General features: G+C 42.6%; 2 protein-coding genes across 6 annotated transcripts; one reads left to right on the top strand and one right to left on the bottom strand.

Annotated features, from left to right (window-relative positions):
- Positions 1–3439: 3439 nt before the first annotated feature.
- On the bottom strand, positions 3440–17342 carry LOC307118470 (uncharacterized protein). 5 transcript variants are annotated; one of them, XR_013815547.1, is made up of 12 exons: positions 16899–17342; positions 16376–16471; positions 9870–9980; positions 9505–9711; positions 9240–9335; positions 8829–9092; positions 8545–8639; positions 8334–8384; positions 7718–8102; positions 7436–7615; positions 6034–6793; positions 3440–3788 (listed from the first exon to the last, which is right to left on the bottom strand). XR_013815547.1 is itself a non-coding variant. In XM_079804096.1 (11 exons), exons 1-11 carry the CDS (start codon positions 16930–16932, stop codon positions 6759–6761), a joined length of 1557 nt encoding a protein of 518 aa, XP_079660222.1. In that variant the 5' UTR covers positions 16933–17342; the 3' UTR covers positions 3440–6758. The 5 variants fall into 5 exon arrangements, 2 of the variants coding, with proteins under 2 accessions (XP_079660222.1, XP_079660221.1); XR_013815549.1 differs by having other exon boundaries at positions 8829–9095; positions 16899–17294; XR_013815548.1 differs by lacking the exon at positions 3440–3788 and adding an exon at positions 4512–4872 and having other exon boundaries at positions 6539–6793; positions 8829–9095.
- LOC307119270 (uncharacterized protein) lies at positions 11023–12434 on the top strand. Its single transcript, XM_079805459.1, has 3 exons — positions 11023–11155; positions 11695–11802; positions 12036–12434. The coding sequence occupies exons 1-3, from the start codon at positions 11026–11028 to the stop codon at positions 12299–12301; spliced, it is 504 nt and encodes a 167-aa protein (XP_079661585.1). The 5' UTR covers positions 11023–11025; the 3' UTR covers positions 12302–12434.
- Positions 17343–18937: the final 1595 nt, after the last annotated feature.

Genomic DNA, 18937 nt, shown 5'->3' with positions numbered 1-18937 from the left:
TTATATAATAAATTATTTCAAAGAATGATTTGACATTAAAATCATGCCATGTTCATTGATTATCAATTGTTGCTGTAACTATGCAGGCAGACAGACAGAGCAGGAGGAAACTGTCGAGATCAATGACAAGGGTAGGAAGAGAAAAAAAAAGGGAAATGTCTTCTTTTGAGAGAGGACTGTTGGCAGCAATTGAGCCCCTGACGCAGATGACCACGCTGCCACATCCACCACCACCGCCGCCGCCTCCAACACCAGCAGCAGATGAAGACGAGGTTTTCTTTCAGAGCCTCTTGCCGTCCCTTCGTAGGCTTTCTGTGCTGAGGAGGGCCAGGCTTCTGCACACACACACACATACATATTACATACATACAGCACTAAAATAAACATATTAAAATAATCGTATGGCTGTATTGTTTTCTCATGTTCATATAGAATAATACAGTAAGTATTTTAAATTTGTCGTATCATACAGCGCTGTCGACGCAATACAATCACTTAAAGGGATAGTTCTCCCAAAAATGTAAATTCTGTCATCATTTACTCACCCTCAAGTTGTTCCAAACCTGTATGAGTTTCTTTGTTCTGTGAAGGCCTTTGTATTTTCTCTCCAGTGAAAATCTGCTCAAATCATGAATGTATTAGTTGAAAACAGGGCTGAAAGGGCAAAGGCTATGTACATTATGACATGGTGATGAAAATATAAAACCAACATGTTAATTTAATGTAAAAAATAATTGTTATGACACTTGGAATCTGCACTTTTAAGAAAAATATAGGTAGCTCTTAAAAGAGCTTTTGGGTTTTGTGGCTCTGAAAAGAGCCTTTGGCGTATTCTATGAATTCGGCTGCCATGGCACTGCACCCTCCTGGTTGAAGTAGTAGGCACAGTACGTCTCTCGGAGTTGGATAGCTCTACGGGTGGCATTGTTGGAGCCCATCCTTGGTGCATCTCGCAGGGCCTCAGGAGCTGAAGATGGCTCAATGGTGGGTTCAGCTCTGTGTGCGCATCTTCTCCCCCTTTCCAGCAGGGGCGGACTGGCCATCTGGCGTACCGGGCGTTTTCCCGGTGGGCCGCTGGACAATGTGGGCCTGCCCGTTGCTACGTAAATATATGAAGAATAAATTATAGTAAAACTACGTAGCCTATATCCTTCCGTCAGCCCAGACGAATGGCCCGCGCAGCCCTCTTGAGGCAAAACTCCATGCAAAACTCTAATCTATAGCCTGCTCAGTCCCAGTGTCTCAGTGGTGTAAAAGCGCTCGTCAATGTCAAAATGTTTGCGATATCCAATCAAATTCAACGAGGCGGGATTTACTGTGCACAGCAGCCGAGCAGCGCGGGCGACACTTGAATGCGAGCCGAGGTAAGAGCTGAATACGAGTCAATGGGCAGCAATATTTCCCGACTGTTAACGATTTTAAAAATGTTAAACGACGGACATTAATTTCCAGGGATGTAAACTACTGTTGAGCTTTCAGAATGAATCAGATTATAATGCCTTTTACGTTATTCGTCGTCAAAGAATTGTAGCAACAATGACCCGATTCAATCAGATTTTGGGCCGAATACATCACCGGATGAGGCTTCTACACACCAACTCGTGACTCTCCTAATCAAATCAGACATAGACAATGGGGTGTGTGTGTAAGAGATATCGAAGTTAATGAACAACCACGATGTCCGCCAGATTGTCTGAGTCTACAGAATGGAGCATCGAATTGTACCGCCTGAAGGCATCCACATGACTTTACACACACACACATATCAGCGCTGAAAGAAGACAATTCTTGCACGACACGTGTTACTTAAAACATGGGACTTAAAGAACTGTCTTAATAATGTTCAAATATATATAATCCGTTGATTTCATGTCTTTATACAATGTATTAGAATAACTAGGATGTTTACTGTTGCCAATCAAAACCTGTATGCCAGTAACTGTGATAATCTTGTATATCTGGACGCGCAAATCGCAGAATGACCGTTCTTAGTATCTCTGTTATCGCAAAATTATGACTAGGCCAAATTTGGTTCAAAAATCAGATTTTGATGCATAATTTCAGAAATACCAGCTTTCTAAAGAAAAAGAGGCTTAGAATTTCCACCCTATTGATTAACTCAGAGGAGGGGGGTTCAGAGAACAATGGAACACTCGCGCCTTCTCGAGAAGATCTCTCCACGGACGTGATTGGATCTTTCCATAAGTCGGGCTCGGCCACTCCATCTATAAATGCAGAAGTTATCATGAACTCCTTGCGCTCCGCCATTCCGCCACTACAAGGACCCTGGCCTTTGACCTTCCTTTGAGAGAGGGATTCCTTTGGCACCAAGCCAAGAGAGAGAGACCTGCAACTTCTGGAGCGACTTTCCTGAACTTCACAGAAATTCTCCGGACTCACCTCCTTAGCGAACTTCCACGACGATTCGAACTCAGACACGTACACGAGAGAGCCTAATGCAAGTATTATATTTCACCTTTAACTGCTTGTACGAGGTTGTCTGAATTAATCCTGATTCACGAAATCATAAATGTCTGAAGGGTTTTGGTGAAGTGATTGAACTGTCTGTCTCTCTCTCTCTCTCTCTCTCTCTCTCTCTCTCTCTCTCTCTCTCTCTCTCTCTCTCATCTCTCTCTCCCTCGTGGATTCTCTCTTTCCATCATTCTTTTCCCTTTGATTTTATTCGTTAAGTTTGATTTTTCCTTGTTTGTACCATATCGTTTGTTTCTCCTATATATATGCATATTTACCCCCGTGTGATTCGTAGCTTTGTATTCTATAGTGTTTTATTAAAACTCAATAATTGCATTAAACTGAATCCTTATTGTTTTGCTCACAAATCTCGAAGTCACTGAAGCGTAAGATCTAAGCTACCCATTTAAGCTTGATTTTCATGTATTACTACTTTAGTAATACAAATTGTGCAAACATAAGAGATATTATTTGTCCTGATCAAACAGATCAATGTTTCTTAAGGTTTGTAAGATTGATAATTGATGAAGAAATCAATTTGGATAAAGGTTACTTTTAAATGATTAAAGGTTCCGTTATACGTTAATTTTTCTGTACAACAAGCTAATAATATTCATAAACTCATGAATATTCATACCATTTGAATTAATTATTCCCCAGAACTTATTGTTGTTACAGAATGCACAAAGAAACATTAGCGTAGGTGTCGCAGTTTTCAGCATATCAGAGGGAATGTTTGTCTTTCTGTTTCCAGGCTTTCTTCAGTAATTTCACAATCATTTTCAAATGATTCATAATACTCAAAATATCTTTCTCATATATCATGCTAAAACTGGCAACTTTCATATTCAAGTGGCCAATGGAAAGTGACATATGAAAATAAATATATAATTTGCTAGTTACATGCATTATTTTACACACTGGTAATCAAAAGTTTGAAATAATTAAGACTTCTTAAATTGTTTTTGAAAGAAGAAGGCTGAATTTATTTGATCAAAAATACAGTAAAACCACAAATATTAAGAAATATTGATACAATTTCCAATAGGCCTAGTTGTTTTCTATGAGAATGTATTGTAAAATGTAATTTATTTCTGTAAAAGCTGACTTTTCAGCATCATTACTTCAGTAAGTGTCACATGATCCTTCAGAAATCATTTTAATATGCTGTATTTTTCATATAATTTTTAAACTCTTTTCCACTATTTGAGCTCAATTCCATAAAATTACAGATGTCTAGATACTATAGCCACTAGAAAGGCACCCTAAAACAGTCCACATTCTGCACTACATCCTAAGTCTTCTAGACCAGAGTCCTGCACGGGTGACGGGTGACCCGCGAATATTGCTGAAACGGGTGAAAAACATCCTACTGTGTCGGATACGGGTGCGGGTCGGACAAGGGAGAACACGGGTCTAAACACGGGTTTTAAAAAGTCACGTGCAAACGAATATAGGCCTATATATAAAAATATATGCATGTATATTGTAGATGTGTTCCTGAAAATATGCATATACAAAAATATGCCTTGCCTGTATTTCAAGTTGATTTTCAAATCCATATCAGTTTATTTGTTCTCCTCCCAGGAGAATCACAACCGCGCGCGCGCTCTGCCTGCACTCGTCGAGATGGATCATGAGGAGTTGAAGAAAAGATAGCCGCAAATGTGGAAGTTCATCGCTGAGGAAGCACGCAGCTAACTGTGGTAACAAAACCAAGCACACGCAGTTCAATCGAACAGTATTTTTGTTATGGTTCCTGAGTTTAGTCTCTTAATAACACTGTCTTAGTAGCCTACATTAAGCCACTTTTGTACTTTTGTACATAGTATACGTTATTAGTATTATGTTTACTGAGTTTGGTCTCTTAATAACAGTGTCTTACCTACATTAAGCCACGTTAAGCGTTTTAGAATGTCCCGAAGTTGTCCTTAAGTTAATGGTCGTGTAATAACTTATGTATGCTGGCAATAAACATTTTTGTAAGTGTGTCTGTAGTAAACGTTGTTTGTACGGGAAGAAGGAGGCGGGAACCGGCGGACAATCAAAACATTTAATCAAAATAAAATGGCGGCGACAGCCCCTCACGGTCGACTGCCGCCTACATACAAACAAACACAAAATGAAAATAAAAAGCTGCAGCCCCTCACGGACGACTGCAGCGAACACAAAATAAAACATAACACAAAATCCAGGCCTGGTCCTCTCTCGTCCCTCACTGTCGTCGCTCCTCCTTTATAGTCCCTCACTCCTCCGCGAGGGCCGAGATCGCTGCGGCGCTCAGCTGGCGCTCATCCTCCCTGATGTGCGCCGCCTCGTCCCGCCCTCACGGTCCCTCGGCCTCGCTGCTCGCCACATACCCCCAACGCCCTTCGCAGGCGATCACGGCGGCCGCGGGACCTGGGGGTAAGAACAGCGAGGTGAGAGAACGGAGCGGGGAGCATGAGGAGCGACAGAGACGAGAGAGTGGAGAGAGGAGAAAAGAAAAAAAAAAAAAAAAAAATTCTGGTCCGGTTCCCAGACACACTGCCGCTCCGTCCTCAGCCAGCCGAGAGGCTCTTCCTCGCGGTGCCATGCGGTGGTACTGGACGGCCGGTGGACGGCTCGACACTCCTCCGCCCCCTGGCGGCTGGCGGTGGCTCCTCCTTCTGAGGGCGGCCGGAAGCGAGTCCCCGTCCCGCGCTCCCTGCTCCTCCCCAACCTGGCGGACGGCAGCGCTCCGGCTCCTCCCCAATATGGCGGGCGGCAGCAGGCTTCGGCTCCGGGCAAGCGCTGGGGACTCCTTCGCCCCCTCGCGGACGGCAGCCACCCCACCTCGACCCAGGGGCACGGCAGCGAGCTCTCCGTCCCACCGACCTTCATCCGCTCCAGCACCACCGCTTCGGGCAGCCGCTCGCGGACTTCTCTCCTCCGCGCTGCCCGAACTCCGCGGCACCGCGATCCCCCTCAGCTGCGAGGGCTCTTCGACAGCGTGTCCCTCCTTCCTCCCGGGGTTTCGGCACCACTGTAGTAAACGTTGTTTGTACGGGAAGAAGGAGGCGGGAACCGGCGGACAATCAAAACATTTAATCAAAATAAAATGGCGGCGACAGCCCCTCACGGTCGACTGCCGCCTACATACAAACAAACACAAAATGAAAATAAAAAGCTGCAGCCCCTCACGGACGACTGCAGCGAACACAAAATAAAACATAACACAAAATCCAGGCCTGGTCCTCTCTCGTCCCTCACTGTCGTCGCTCCTCCTTTATAGTCCCTCACTCCTCCGCGAGGGCCGAGATCGCTGCGGCGCGCAGCTGGCGCTCATCCTCCCTGATGAGCGCCGCCTCGTCCCGCCCTCACGGTCCCTCGGCCTCGCCACAGTGTCTATAATGTAATATGCTAAACTGACTTTATTGCGGGTGCGGGTCGGGCGTCGGTTCTATTTTAAGCGGGTCGGGTCGGGTGCGGATTTTAATTAGTGCTGTTGTCGGAGAAGGGGTCGGATGCGGTTTTAAGCACTGCGGGTACGGGCGGGTGCGGGTTTACAAAATCGGAGCTGTGCAGGACTCTGTTCTAGACAATAGCATTTTATATGGTCTGATTTTATGGTAGGTATTGAACTTAATGATATTAAACTACAGTGTATGGAAAAGAGAAATCAAAATTTGTATACAAAAAAAAATAAATACAATTTGCCATGTGCACCAGGAAAGACAAATTATAAACTGAAGAAGTATGCCTGTCATTCAGTATGATAAGCATTTCAATAAAACAATTCATATAATTCATATTTTTGAATAAATAGCTTCTGTGTTTAAAATTGCCCTGTGTATAATGAGCTGGTGGGTTTATGGTGAGGTGTGTTGCACACCGGGTGTGATGGGCCGCTTTGTGCCAGAAAGTCCAGGGCCACTTTTTTGCCCCAGTCCACCCCTGCTTTCCAGTGTCTTCATGCGCAGGAAGTTGTGCAACACACATGTGGCCTTCACACACACCTCTGCAACCTCTGGACTGGTTGCAATGACATGGGCGGTACATCCGCCACCAAGCTGAGAGGATGCCAAAGGCGCACTCAACTACCAACCTAGCCCGGCTGAGGCGGTAATTGAACACCCTTTTCTCTGGTGGGATGTGATGTCCAGGGTATGGCCGCAAGAGGTTGGTCATCAGTGGGAAGCCCTCATCCCCGGCAGATTGACCATTATTTGGCTTGACACCGGAGTGGTCTGGATCAGGTGATGATGGACCAGGATCGGCTTGGGTTCCTGTCAGGTCGGGGTTGGACTTCTGGTCAAGTCTCGAGCTCAAGCCCTCCACCAAGGACAGCAAGTGTTATCTCCTATCCAATACAAAGATTATATGAACATGTGAACTCATGAATGTTTTTTTTTTTTTTAGCTGATTTACAACAGAACTGAATTCTTGCAATTGCATCACTAATTGTGTTATTTTCCTGTTTATTACTGTGAAGCTGCTGTGAAACAATCTGTATTGTATAAAGCGCCGTATAAATGAAGCTGACTTGACTTGACTATAACAAGAACATGAACACAAATTTGAAAACCTCACTACAAATAATCCAGAATTGAAGATAAATGATATTAATCCTACTCTGTCTGTTACACTACCTCACACCTGAAATCACTGATCGAGTGAATCTCCTGAACTTCTCCTGAACTTCTCCAGATCATTTCTAATCCATTCATGTTGTAACACCTGCTCTAACGTCGGCCGTTTCGTTGGATCCCGGGCTAGGCACTGGCTAATCAGATCACTGCATTCTGTACACATTTTATTAAGGAGAGAGCTGGTTAGTCATGATGACCATGTGACACGAATGTTGGCAATTATGAAAACAGCATCTGGTGAACTATAAACTGAATGCATTTCAACTTGAAACATCTTACATACTTCACCTTTACCTGTTTCTAAACAGAGCCTTTGCTTTATGTGTGTGTGTTTATCGATATTCTTCACTCACCTTTGGATAAGTTGGAGTTCTGAAATGTAACTTTGGCCTGTGTGATTTCCGTTCTATTGCCAAAGGGAGAACGTCCGTTAACCATCAGGTACAACAACACCCCTAGAGCCCAGACATTTGCTGGGACGGCGTGGAATCGAGATTCTGTGAAGACTTCAGGTGGGCAGTAAGAAGGTAATCCTGTGAGCAAGACATTTTTGCACATTGTTGAGCAATTTCTTCAAAGCATCAAATAATCAGAAAGTCACTACATCCAGGTTTCCACACTCCAAAAATACTCACCACGGTATATTTTTGTCTCGTAGCCATCACCACTAAGTAGCTGACCGCAGCCAAAGTCGATCAGCTTGAGCTCTAACGTGTTTGTCTTCACCAGGAAATTCTCTGCATGAACGTCATTATGAAAAACGCCATGCTCGATGCAGTGCTGTACCGCCAGCGCAGCCTGTCGCAGGATGACCCGTGCTGTTGTTTCATCCAGTTGACACGAATGACGAATGATGAAGTCCAGCAAGCTCTCGCAGGGGTCAGGGAACTCCATTATGAGAACGAATGTCCGAGGATGTTCAAACCAGTCGTACAGTCGGACGACGTAGGGGCTTATGGGTTCATGCCTCATCATTAGCAGCAGCGCCACTTCTGTAACGAGAGGTTCGGGATGCCCGGGCTAGAGAAAAGTAGTAGACAGAAGGTTAGCTGGGTAAAAATCTGAAGAAAACCTATCATTTTTAAATGTACTTTTCTTTGATCTTTACAGACACGATCATCAGAGCCTTTCCAGGTTTATTGATCTATTACATTTACACCTAATGCTTCCTACAGGTGTATTGACTACAGTAATCAGCACTTAAACAACAAACAGCACTTAAACAACAAATACAACTTTTGACCAACTTACAATATCAAGATAACGATCATTGTCAATCTTGTGCATCTGCTTGATGGCAACCTGCAAAAAAAAAAACAGCGTTCAATAACGGTATTCAAGCGCCTGACTTTGCACATAACATTTACGATTTGAGCATCTAAGTATTAACCCATCTGTATTAAGAATGTTTTGATGCATGCAAGAGCAAAAATGTTTGTACAATTCAGCAAGATTGCTTTACCTTTTTGCCATCAAACTTCCGTGTTCCCTTGAACACTCTCCCAAAAGTTCCGGATCCAATCATCTCTCCCACGTTATAGAGAGTCTCAAAGGAGTCTGAAAAACAAAATATGAGAAATGTATGAGCTTGCAAACAAGACGATAATAATACTGTTTAAAACAATGTTGGAGAAATAATGTCTTTAATAATTTTAATAATAAATAATACTTTTACTTTAAAAAAAGGTTCCCAGTAAAATGAAATCCAATGTGACTGTACACTGCCCAGCCTTATTTCAGTCTCACCTGTTGAGCTCGTGTTCACCGGTGAAGCCTCCATAAGGCCATTTGAAGTCTCCGTTGGCTCGACGGGAACTTGACCTGGCAGCGGATGGCACATCCACTCTTCGTCGCTCCAACTGCCCTGTTCGTTTCGGCTATCCGATCTATCGCCACTCCACCTCCAATCGACGATGTACGAGCCTCTGCTGCTAAGGCTCAACGACTCTCTGCAGAACCGCCTCACTGTATTGTCCTCAGAGAGGGACAAATATGATGTGGACATGATGCCTGCTGAAGACATTTTTAATAATATTAATAATCAATGTCAATGGTGAAATTGTTACTTTATGTTTTATTTTTTTCAACTTTCTATTTTCAATGACACATTATTTTGTTAACTGAGCCATAACTTGTGTAATAAAAGCCTATTCTGACCTCTGCGAAAGCCTTTAGATGGAGTGGACGGACGTCCATGATCATCTGGGCTCTGCCGGCTGCCGCTCTGCCACTCTCTCTTCCTGTCAGTCCGACCTGTTGGCACAGAAACAGAAAACTCAGAAGACAGAAGCGCTAAATGTGTAGGAAGCTCCTGGATCTGTGATTGCTAGATCCTTTGTTTTATATTAAAAATATCAGTGCAAACAAGACGATAATAATTCTGTTTAAAACAATGTTGGAGAAATAATGTCTGCAGATTGACCATTATTTGGCTTGACGCCGGAGTGATCTGGATCAGGTGATGATGGACCAGGATCGGGCTCTGGCTCCAGATCCGCTGGAGGAACAAAAGACTCCACAACATCCACATCACTGAGACAACAGCAGAGGAGCGAGCGCCTCACAGCCTTACACACGTTCCTGAGGAAAGAACGAACTCGTTTCCTCTTCTTACATTCTGTGGGTTTTTCTGAAATGAAGAAAACAAAACTGAATGATTAGAAACATCTCTGACGTCCAATTAGGCAGTGATAAAATGACATAACTTACGTTTTACTTAAAAAAAAGGTCACCAGTAAAATGAAATTCAATGTGACTGTACACTGCCCAGCCTTATTTCAGTCTCACCTGTTGAGCTCGTGATGTACGAGCCTCGGCTGCTAAGGCTCAACGACTCTCTGCAGAACCGCCTCACTATATTGTCCTCAGAGAGGGACAAATATGATGTGGACATGGTGCCTGGTCAAGACATTTTTAATAATATTAATAATCAATGTCAGTGGTCACATGAAATTGTTATTTTCAATGACACATTATTTGTTAAAGGGTTAGTTCACCCAAACGCCGGCGCTACGTCATATTCTCGCGCATGCGTCGTGGAGGCCTACACGGAAGACAAGAAGAGGTTGAATAAAGGCGTTATTTTGATTTTTTTTTTGGCACAAAAACTATTGACGTCGCCTCGTAAAATTATTGTAGAGCCACTGTGGTGAGATGGACTTTGTAACGACATTTTAAGTGCCTTTTATGGGTCTTGTGAGTGTAAATGTACCAGGGTTTTTCCTACATTGAAAATTTTTTGGCGGCCGCCAAAACAAATTTTTGTCCCGCCAAAGCTTTATTTGATGAGCTATTGTGATTTATGAATGATGTAGAATAGATGCTGCGCTTGTAACTGAGTGACAGAGAGACGATCAGAGCTCCTCCCTCGCTCGCACTCTCTCTGTCTTCAAAATAAGCATTCTTAGCTTTCTAATATTTCACATATTACGTTAATAAAAATCAAAAGGTCGGAAGACCGAATCCATGTTGCACGTGGCGCTATCAGACGATGTTTTCCTTTCATTGCCGCTGGGTGTGAAATGCGCTCAAAAAACATTGACTGATTCTCTGACCAGCTGACATAAAGCATACTTTCAATAAACGGGAAACAAATCGTGTCCAGTTATGAAGTGTTTTCTGTGTGTTGACAAATCTTTCGCGATGTTCTAATGGTGCGTTCACACCGGACGCGATTCGCGCGATTCGCGCGAGTGATTTACATGTTAAGTCAATGCAGAGACGCGAAATGGCATTCTGCGGCGCGATTCGCGCGAATGAGGCGGCGAGATTCGCGCGATTCGCGCGATTGAGGCGGCGAGAAGGACGCGACTTGAGCGTTTTGAACGCGAATCGCTCGAGTTGAAAAATCTGAACTCTGGCGGAAATTCGCGCCGCGTTGACCAATCACAAGCTTGCTCTAGTAGTGACGCATTTACAAGCGGAGGCAGAAATCCGAACAACAATGGAGGACAAGATTATCGTGGCTGTGTGTGGGTACCCGGAGCTGTACGATACGTCCTCCTATCATTACAGGAACAGGAATAAAAAGGATCTTGCTTGGAAGAAAGTGAGTGAGGAGGTCGGACAGTCTGGTAAGTTGTAAAAAAACGTCCTTTACTCAATTTGAGCTATACATCGAGACTACAAGCTAGATAAAGCAGTCACATTCGCTGTACTTTACAAATACTTTCCCGCTGAGTTGATTTGCTTTATTCAGATGAATTGTGCAGAAAGAGGTGGAAGGGTCTCAGGGACACATATTTGAAGGAGAGGAGAAAAGAGATGGATAAGAGGAGTGGGTCAGCAGCAGGGTCAGGAAAAAAGTGGAAGTACTCTGCGGTCCTGTCTTTCCTCGACCCCTTCGTCTCCCCACGGGAGACAAGTGGAAATATGGAGAGGGGGGATGAGGAGAATCAGGCCGCAGGGTACGACCACCCTGATGAGAACCAGGGCGAGACAGCAGCAGCAGCAGGGTACTCAGAGACAGGTGTGTTGACAAGTGAAGCAACACAGCAGGGCATATATGTTGTTGTATTTTTATGATGAAAGGTCTAAAAAAAAAAATTCTCTAACTCGTGTAACGTGCAATGTGTGTAATGTTGTAAAATATATTTAATTTTTGTCATAACAGAGCCGATGGGCTCTTTTGATGGCAGTGAGGCTGGGTCCCCTCTGCCAGAACCTGCTGCTGCTGCTTCTTCCCCTGCTGGCCCTTCAGCATCTGCTGCTGTACCCACAGGTGTGTACAGGCAATAATGTCCATGTTTAGATGCATATTATATATACTGTAAGCACTCGTAGTTTAATCCTTTTCTGGGGATGTATAATTTTAGGAGAATCTGTGACAGATAAAATATATGGCATTAAAAAATTGAGTGTTTATAAATATGTGTATATTATATCTACTGTAAGCACCCGTAGTTCTATCATTTTCTGCCTTCTCAATGTACAAAATGTTATCATTTGATACAGTGCCACCAAGAGGAAGAGCCCAGAGAAGGCGCAGGGAGCAGCCTTCAGAGGTGGAGCGGCAGCTCCTGGAAGCCCTCAGGACCCGTCCTGTGGCTCCAGCGCCGCCTCCACGCTCAGAGGATGAGCTCTTCCTCTTAAGTCTGGTCCCTTCCCTGCAGAGGTTACCGCCTCAGACGAAAGATTTCGTCAAATTTCAAATTCATAAATTAATTTATGAAAGCAGCACAGTTCTGCTTAATTTGGAACATTTGGAACCCAGTCAGTAATTTTTAAGAGGCAGAAATCTCTGCAGGGAATGAACCAGACATTCTCTCCTTTCTCCTCTCCTTCACTTTGTCCCTCACTCTTCCCTCTTCCAAGCAAGATCCTTTTTATTCCTGCATGTTAATTGTAAATAGTTTTAAATGTTCTTTGTATATTTTTTTAATATATTGTTTATTTTATTTGATTAATTTTGTATAAATAAATGTTTTATATAATGAACAAAGGTTTTGGGATGTTACTTTGTGCACAACATAGTAAATCATAATGTATAGTTGTTACATAAATATTATTTCTATGTTTAGACTAGAATACGTATGGCAAACATTTGTACATTAATTCTAATTATATCCTATTGCAAATACACTCACAATAGTATAGTAAAAATTTGTTATTTGTTATTGGAACAGTGTTGTGGTGTAGTGTAATGAGAATGCAGCAACGAGACAGGTATGCTTTTTGGAGGCTGGCTCCATTTATCATTTGAAAACGAACAACAACTGATGGGTGATTTACAAGATAAAAGAAAAAAGATAACAATATTTACAAGAGAGGATAAAAAGATGTGATTTAAAATATAGTACAAAAGAAGAAAGAAATATATACACAACTATTCAGTCGGTTGCCATGCGACTGCTCCCTCGGCTGAAAAGTGAGCCATGAAGCTGTCCCTGACCCGGATGGCCTCTCTGGCAGAATAGTTTGCGGCAACCCGACCAAGACTCTGCAGCGAGTCCTCTGCACCTTGCACCCCCCCACTCACAGCAGGTGCCTCAGCAGATCGCCGCATGAAATTGTGGAGGATGCACGTCGCCTTCACACAGCGCTCCACAACATCAGGCTGAACCTCTATGAGGCGACGATACATCCTCCACTGAGAGGACAGGATCCCGAAGGCGTTCTCCACCACCAGCCGGGCTCTGGAGAGACGGTAATTAAAAACTCGTTTCTCTCGGGGAAGGGTGCGCCCAGGGAATGGCCTCATGAGGTTTTTCCTGAGGGGAAAGGCCTCATCTGCCACAAAGACATGGGGCTGGGGTCCTCTGTGGTCCGCTCCTGGAAGAGGATGGTCAGGTGGCAGATGGAGGGTGCCACCACGGAGTGCCTGGCCAAAGGCGGAGTTGGCCAGAGTTCCACCATCACTCGTCCGCCCATATCCCCCGACATCAATGACCCTAAAACAGTACTTGGAATCCACAACTGCAAGGAGAACTAAAGAAAAAGTTCCCTTGTAGTTGTGGAACTGGGAGCCGGTGTTGGGGGGGGCCTTGATGAGGACGTGCTTGCCGTCCAGTGCTCCACAGCAGAGGGGGAAGTTCCACCTCTCCTCGAAGCCCTCTGCGATTGACCGCCATTCATCCGTGGAGGGCACAGCCATGAACTCGTCCACCAAGCAGTCCCAGATTGCAGTCACCACATCTGGGACAACCTGGCAGACAGTGGAGACACCAACGCGGAAGCTGCTGGCAATGGTCCGGAAGGAGTCTCCAGTGGCAAGATATCTGAGAGAGAGAGAAAAAAATTAAATAAAATAAACATTGTTATAAATGAAAATTGCAATTTCATATTAGCAAATATAAATGTATAATACTGATACAATACTGGGGTTTTTGAGGGGTTTTTTTTACAGTTAAACAAGCTTGCTAAATGCCCTTAACTTTGCATTTGCTCTGATTTGCTTGCTACATTGCAAAAACAAACTATTATTCAATATTATAATATAGCAATTACCTGCATGATTCAAAATTCACTTTGACTGTTGTATTTCAATATTTCAAAATTTAATAACATTTCTCATTTCAATAACCATGAAAAAATACTATAGTATATTATAGTACAATTACTCTAGAAAATACTATTGTGTTTTTGAACCATCCTATAGTAAAGGTACTACAGTAAATTGTAGTATATTATAGTATTTACTACACTTTGTTAATTTACTGTATTTTATTTACTATAGTACGATTCAAAAACACTAGTATTTACTAGAGTAATTTTACTATAATATAATATAGTATTTTTAAACAACCATTTTCATTAAAAATTCATATTAAAGTGCTATATTGAGAACTGTGTGTTCAGAATATATGAGAGACTATATATTCTGTTATATAACATATAACATGTATAATAATTATATGTTCTCATCAGTCATTATTTAACGTTACTTGTAATCACACAGAATATTAAATGATTTACTGACCGGAGACAGATGGACAGGCGCTCTGCAGGTGGAATGCAGCGCCTGTAGTTGGTATCCTGGAGGGAAATCCTCTCACCGACACGGGACAACAGGTCATCAAACTGGGACCGGCTCAGTCGGAAGTACTGCTGAAAGCGGCCGTCATCCAGTCGCAGCTCCTGGAGGAGTTGATGAAACTCACCGAGCTGGGTGCGCTTCTGGAGGATCTGATGGACCCAGACACGGCGCCGAACGAGTCTACGCCGCTTTTCAGCCTTCCACATCAAATATAGCGCAGCTACCCTCTCAACAAAATCTATGTCAGCCATTTCAGAACGAGACTGGAGCAGAAAAAAAGAGCAGGAGCCAGCGGCAAATGTGAGAGAGACTAGCCGAGGAAAGGCGGGTCTCGCCGGGTAAACGGGCGTGGAACGCCGCTGATTGCCTGGATCTCACAACTCCGAAAACGCTAGGCAAAATGCTTAAATAGGCACTCTTTTTATAAATTAATCACAGATTTAAGCTTTAAACAACTATATTACCGACTGAAAAAGTATTTAAACTACGTTTTGTCACACGTTAATAGTATTATATTTTACAAAAAAGACCTCAAGTGACCGAGACGAGCTGGCTATAGGCTCATATAGGGCAGAAGCCCCTCCCATGACGCGAATTCGCGTCTGTTGTGTAGTTGTCACACGCGAATTTCACGCGCGATTCGCGCGAATTTCACGCGCGATTCGCGCGAGTAAACTCAAAATGTACACGCGTCCACCTTCGCGCGATTAGCGCGAATTATTCGCGCGAATCGCGTCCGGTGTGAACGCCACATTACAGACGGGATTCGCACACAACGCGTCTGCTAATGTCCGATTCGCAACCTAATGAACCGAATCATTTTAACGACTGGTTAGAACAACTGATCTGTCCAACACTGAACTAACGAATCAGTTTAAATTTACTCAGAACACCTGAAATGAGAACACAAGTGTGCTTACACAATTTAGCAAGAGTGGGTGTAAGAGTTAGTTTTAATTATCCAGTCTTTCAGCTTATTTATGTTCATAATGTGTAGTAAAATAAATAGCCTATAAATCACTTAGTTTAGACTGTGAGGTGAACCCAGAACAAAGTTGTTGTTAGCTAGCTGATAATTTTATGAAATTGTATATGGCAGAAAATTAGGCTATTTGTTCATTTTTTAAAAACTACTTTTTAATATTGATATGATTATATACCAAAACAATTATCAGTAAATAGTGTAAAAATGAGGAACAAAAACAAACATCAAGGTATCCCACATGAAGAAATACTACAGTATATTATAGTAAAATTACTATAGTGTTTTTGAGCCATACTATAGTAAAGATACTACAGTAAATTGTAGTATATTGTATTATATTATAGTATTTACTACACTTTGTTTATTTACTGTAGTATATTTACTATAGTACAGTTCAAAAACACTATAGTATTTACTAGAGAAATTTTACTATAATATACTATAGTATTTTTTCATGTGGGATCAAAATAAGATAAGCAAAAGTTACAAACTTTCTTTGAATTTATTTAAAATGTATTGTCAGTATTGCGCTTGCAGATCATGTGGGTAGGGGACTTTTTTTACTGTGCGTGCGTGTGTCATGTCTGTCAGCCACCACCGAAGACCATTTTTGACCCAGGAAAAACCCTGTGTACTGAATGCCAATGGAGGCCTATCTGAGGCCTTCTCAGCCATCAGCTTTCAACAAAAAATATCTTCATTTGTGTTCCGAAGATGAAGGTCTTAAGGGTGTCGAACGACATGAGGGTGAGTAATTAATGACATCATTTTCATTTTTGGGTGAACTAACCCTTTAACTGAGCCATAACTTGTGTAATAAAAGCCTATTCTGACCTCTGCGAAAGCCTTTAGATGGAGTGGACGGACGTCCATGATCATCTGGGCTCTGCCGGCTGCCGCTCTGCCACGCTCTCTTCCTGTCAGTCTGACCTGTGGGCACAGAAACAGAAAACTCAGAAGACAGAAGCGCTAAATGTGTAGGAAGCTCCTGGATCTGTGATCTGGGTCTGGTCTGGCAGCGTATCCTGGGGGCCAGTTGCATAAACTAAGCCATTACGTTAAGACAGTGTCTTAAGATCTAGTATGAGCCACTAGCAGTTAGGCAAGTCTATGTTTTTATGTAACTGATTTAAAAAAATGTATGAACAGTCTTAAAGAAAAAAAATGTATGTCTAACTTGTAAGACTAGTCTTAACGGTTTATGCAACCGGCCCAGGCCTGATCACGGTCATCAGAACACTGTCTGTCTCCAAACCTCCTGACCAGCCGTCTGAGAGAAAGCAGCTCTCCTGGATATGGAGCGGCCCGAGGCTGAAATATTTCAGTAACATAACATAACTAACGTTAAAGCACTCACCTTCTCTTTCACCCATCATCTTCGCCATCGACATCCTCCTGCAATCTGGAACAAAAACAATACAAAACACAAAACAAAACAAAACAACACACAATACAATACAATAAACTCTCCTCAAAAATACTCCTCCAAAAAAAAAGAAAACAAAAACAAAGAATTAATCAAACTCGACACTCCTAAAATAAGAAAAGAACAATAAGATAAAAGTATCTACAACTCAAAAATGTAACTCTGTAAAGGATATCTCCTGCGATGTTCTTCCAGAATAAAAGTCTCGTCTCCTCCAAACAGCTTCAAAATTTCAAGGTCAGCACAGAAAATATTCTGCAAAAGTTTGTGAAATCGCCTCAGTCGTCTCTCTCAACAACAGATCAACAACACAATCGGTGCGTGTCTGAGTCAAGCCTGTAGTGCTCCAGTCAGAAATTGAAGCTTTCGGGCCTCGATCGCCCCCCGGTGGCCGGTCCCAGTATAGCTCCTAAACCCCGCCTCTCCATGTATTTGTATGGGCGCGAGACACACTAAACAATTTAATTACACTTCAAATAATTGTTTCCTAAAGATGGTTTCTGTCATTTTAGGCAGTTTTTATTACAATAATTTCATTTCAAGTGTTCGTTTTTTAAATAAGTTTAGTTTTAGTGAGTTATTTGATGCTATAAAAACGGGGGGTGACGTCATGATTGACAGCTGAGATTGACGGCTTCTCTGAGTGAAGTTGTCACTGAGGCACTAACGGACTTTTTTCTGGATTTTTGGGAGGAGATTGGAGCTTTAGCTTTAATTTCTACACTTCCATAACTGTTTATTTCACACCAACATAATTAATTGTTCTGCATCTGCGAGAGTGTGGGCGGGCTTTTGATAATCGCGCCTCTACTTCCTGTTCTCTACTGCGCAACTCCGGTCCCGAGATCGCTACTGCGCAGACTCGGTCCCAAGATGTCAGCGCCGTGAGCGGGCCTATGAAAGCTTCAACTTTGGTCAGCGGAAGTCAATGAAGTCGCGTCGTCCATATTTTTTTACGGTCTATGGTCTGAGTCTGCGTCAGAATTCATAACAGGCGTCGCCATAGCAACTAAAACGTGAATCATTCATATGAGCGGAGCCGTGAGCGCGCATCGATCTGAACACATTTATTGAATAGTTACAAACTTCATTTGGACGTTTTCTTTATTAAAAAGTTTGAACCTGTTTCATTGACTCAGTTCAAAACTTTGATTCAGTGATTCCTCTGCATCATCATCACTCAGAAATGCTAGATGTCTGTGCATGCATCAAAATGTGTTGGTAAATACTTTGATTTATTTATTTTTACTATATTTTTGCATATGAATAAAAAATATTAAATAATGTTTCCTTGTATTAGTTTAACCTCTCAATCCGCAGTGGTGCATTAAAGGATTAATGAAATGATAAATTATTAATTTAATGCTTCATTTAGCATTTAATTAAATGCTAAAGGACCGGCCACTTAAACATCAGCATAATAAATGCAGTTACTCATCTTTCATCTCCTATCGTGCAGATCCGATCGGACGAATCCAATAAACACCAGCATGTAAGTGTAAGGGTCCACTCTGAAAAATAGAGGGGGGCAAACAAAAAAATCCTCCTTCATTTACTTGAGCGTATTTGAGTTATATTAGTAATTAATCACGTCCATTTTCAATGCAATAGCGAGTATTCTGAGGATCTCCCCTGCAGTTTAGAGTCTTCAGCTCCAGTTGAACCCTCCCAGGTCTCTCTCCTTCAATCACAGGCCTTCTGATGACTCATTATATACAGGAAGCGCATTACAGGCTCCGTGAGGTGTCAGTCAAAGCGGCTATGGTTTTGGTTGGATAAAGGCAGGCAATGCCTAGCCAATGCCTTGCCAACAAAGGTTTGATTGATGGACGTTGTAACCAATCAAAAGGCATCATCTTGCGAGAGCACACCGCAGTGGAGACTGGCACTTCTTATCAACTAAATTAGTTTTTTACACTTTGTAAATTCTGTAATAGTTGCTTTAGTTTTTCAGTAACTGTATATATCCA

Source organism: Gobio gobio, assembly GCF_949357685.1.
Source record: "Gobio gobio genome assembly, chromosome: 22".
In the NCBI taxonomy this organism is placed as follows: Eukaryota; Metazoa; Chordata; class Actinopteri; order Cypriniformes; family Gobionidae; genus Gobio; species Gobio gobio.
Note: the sequence above shows the minus strand (reverse complement) of the source record. Positions and strands in the feature narration are given on the sequence as shown.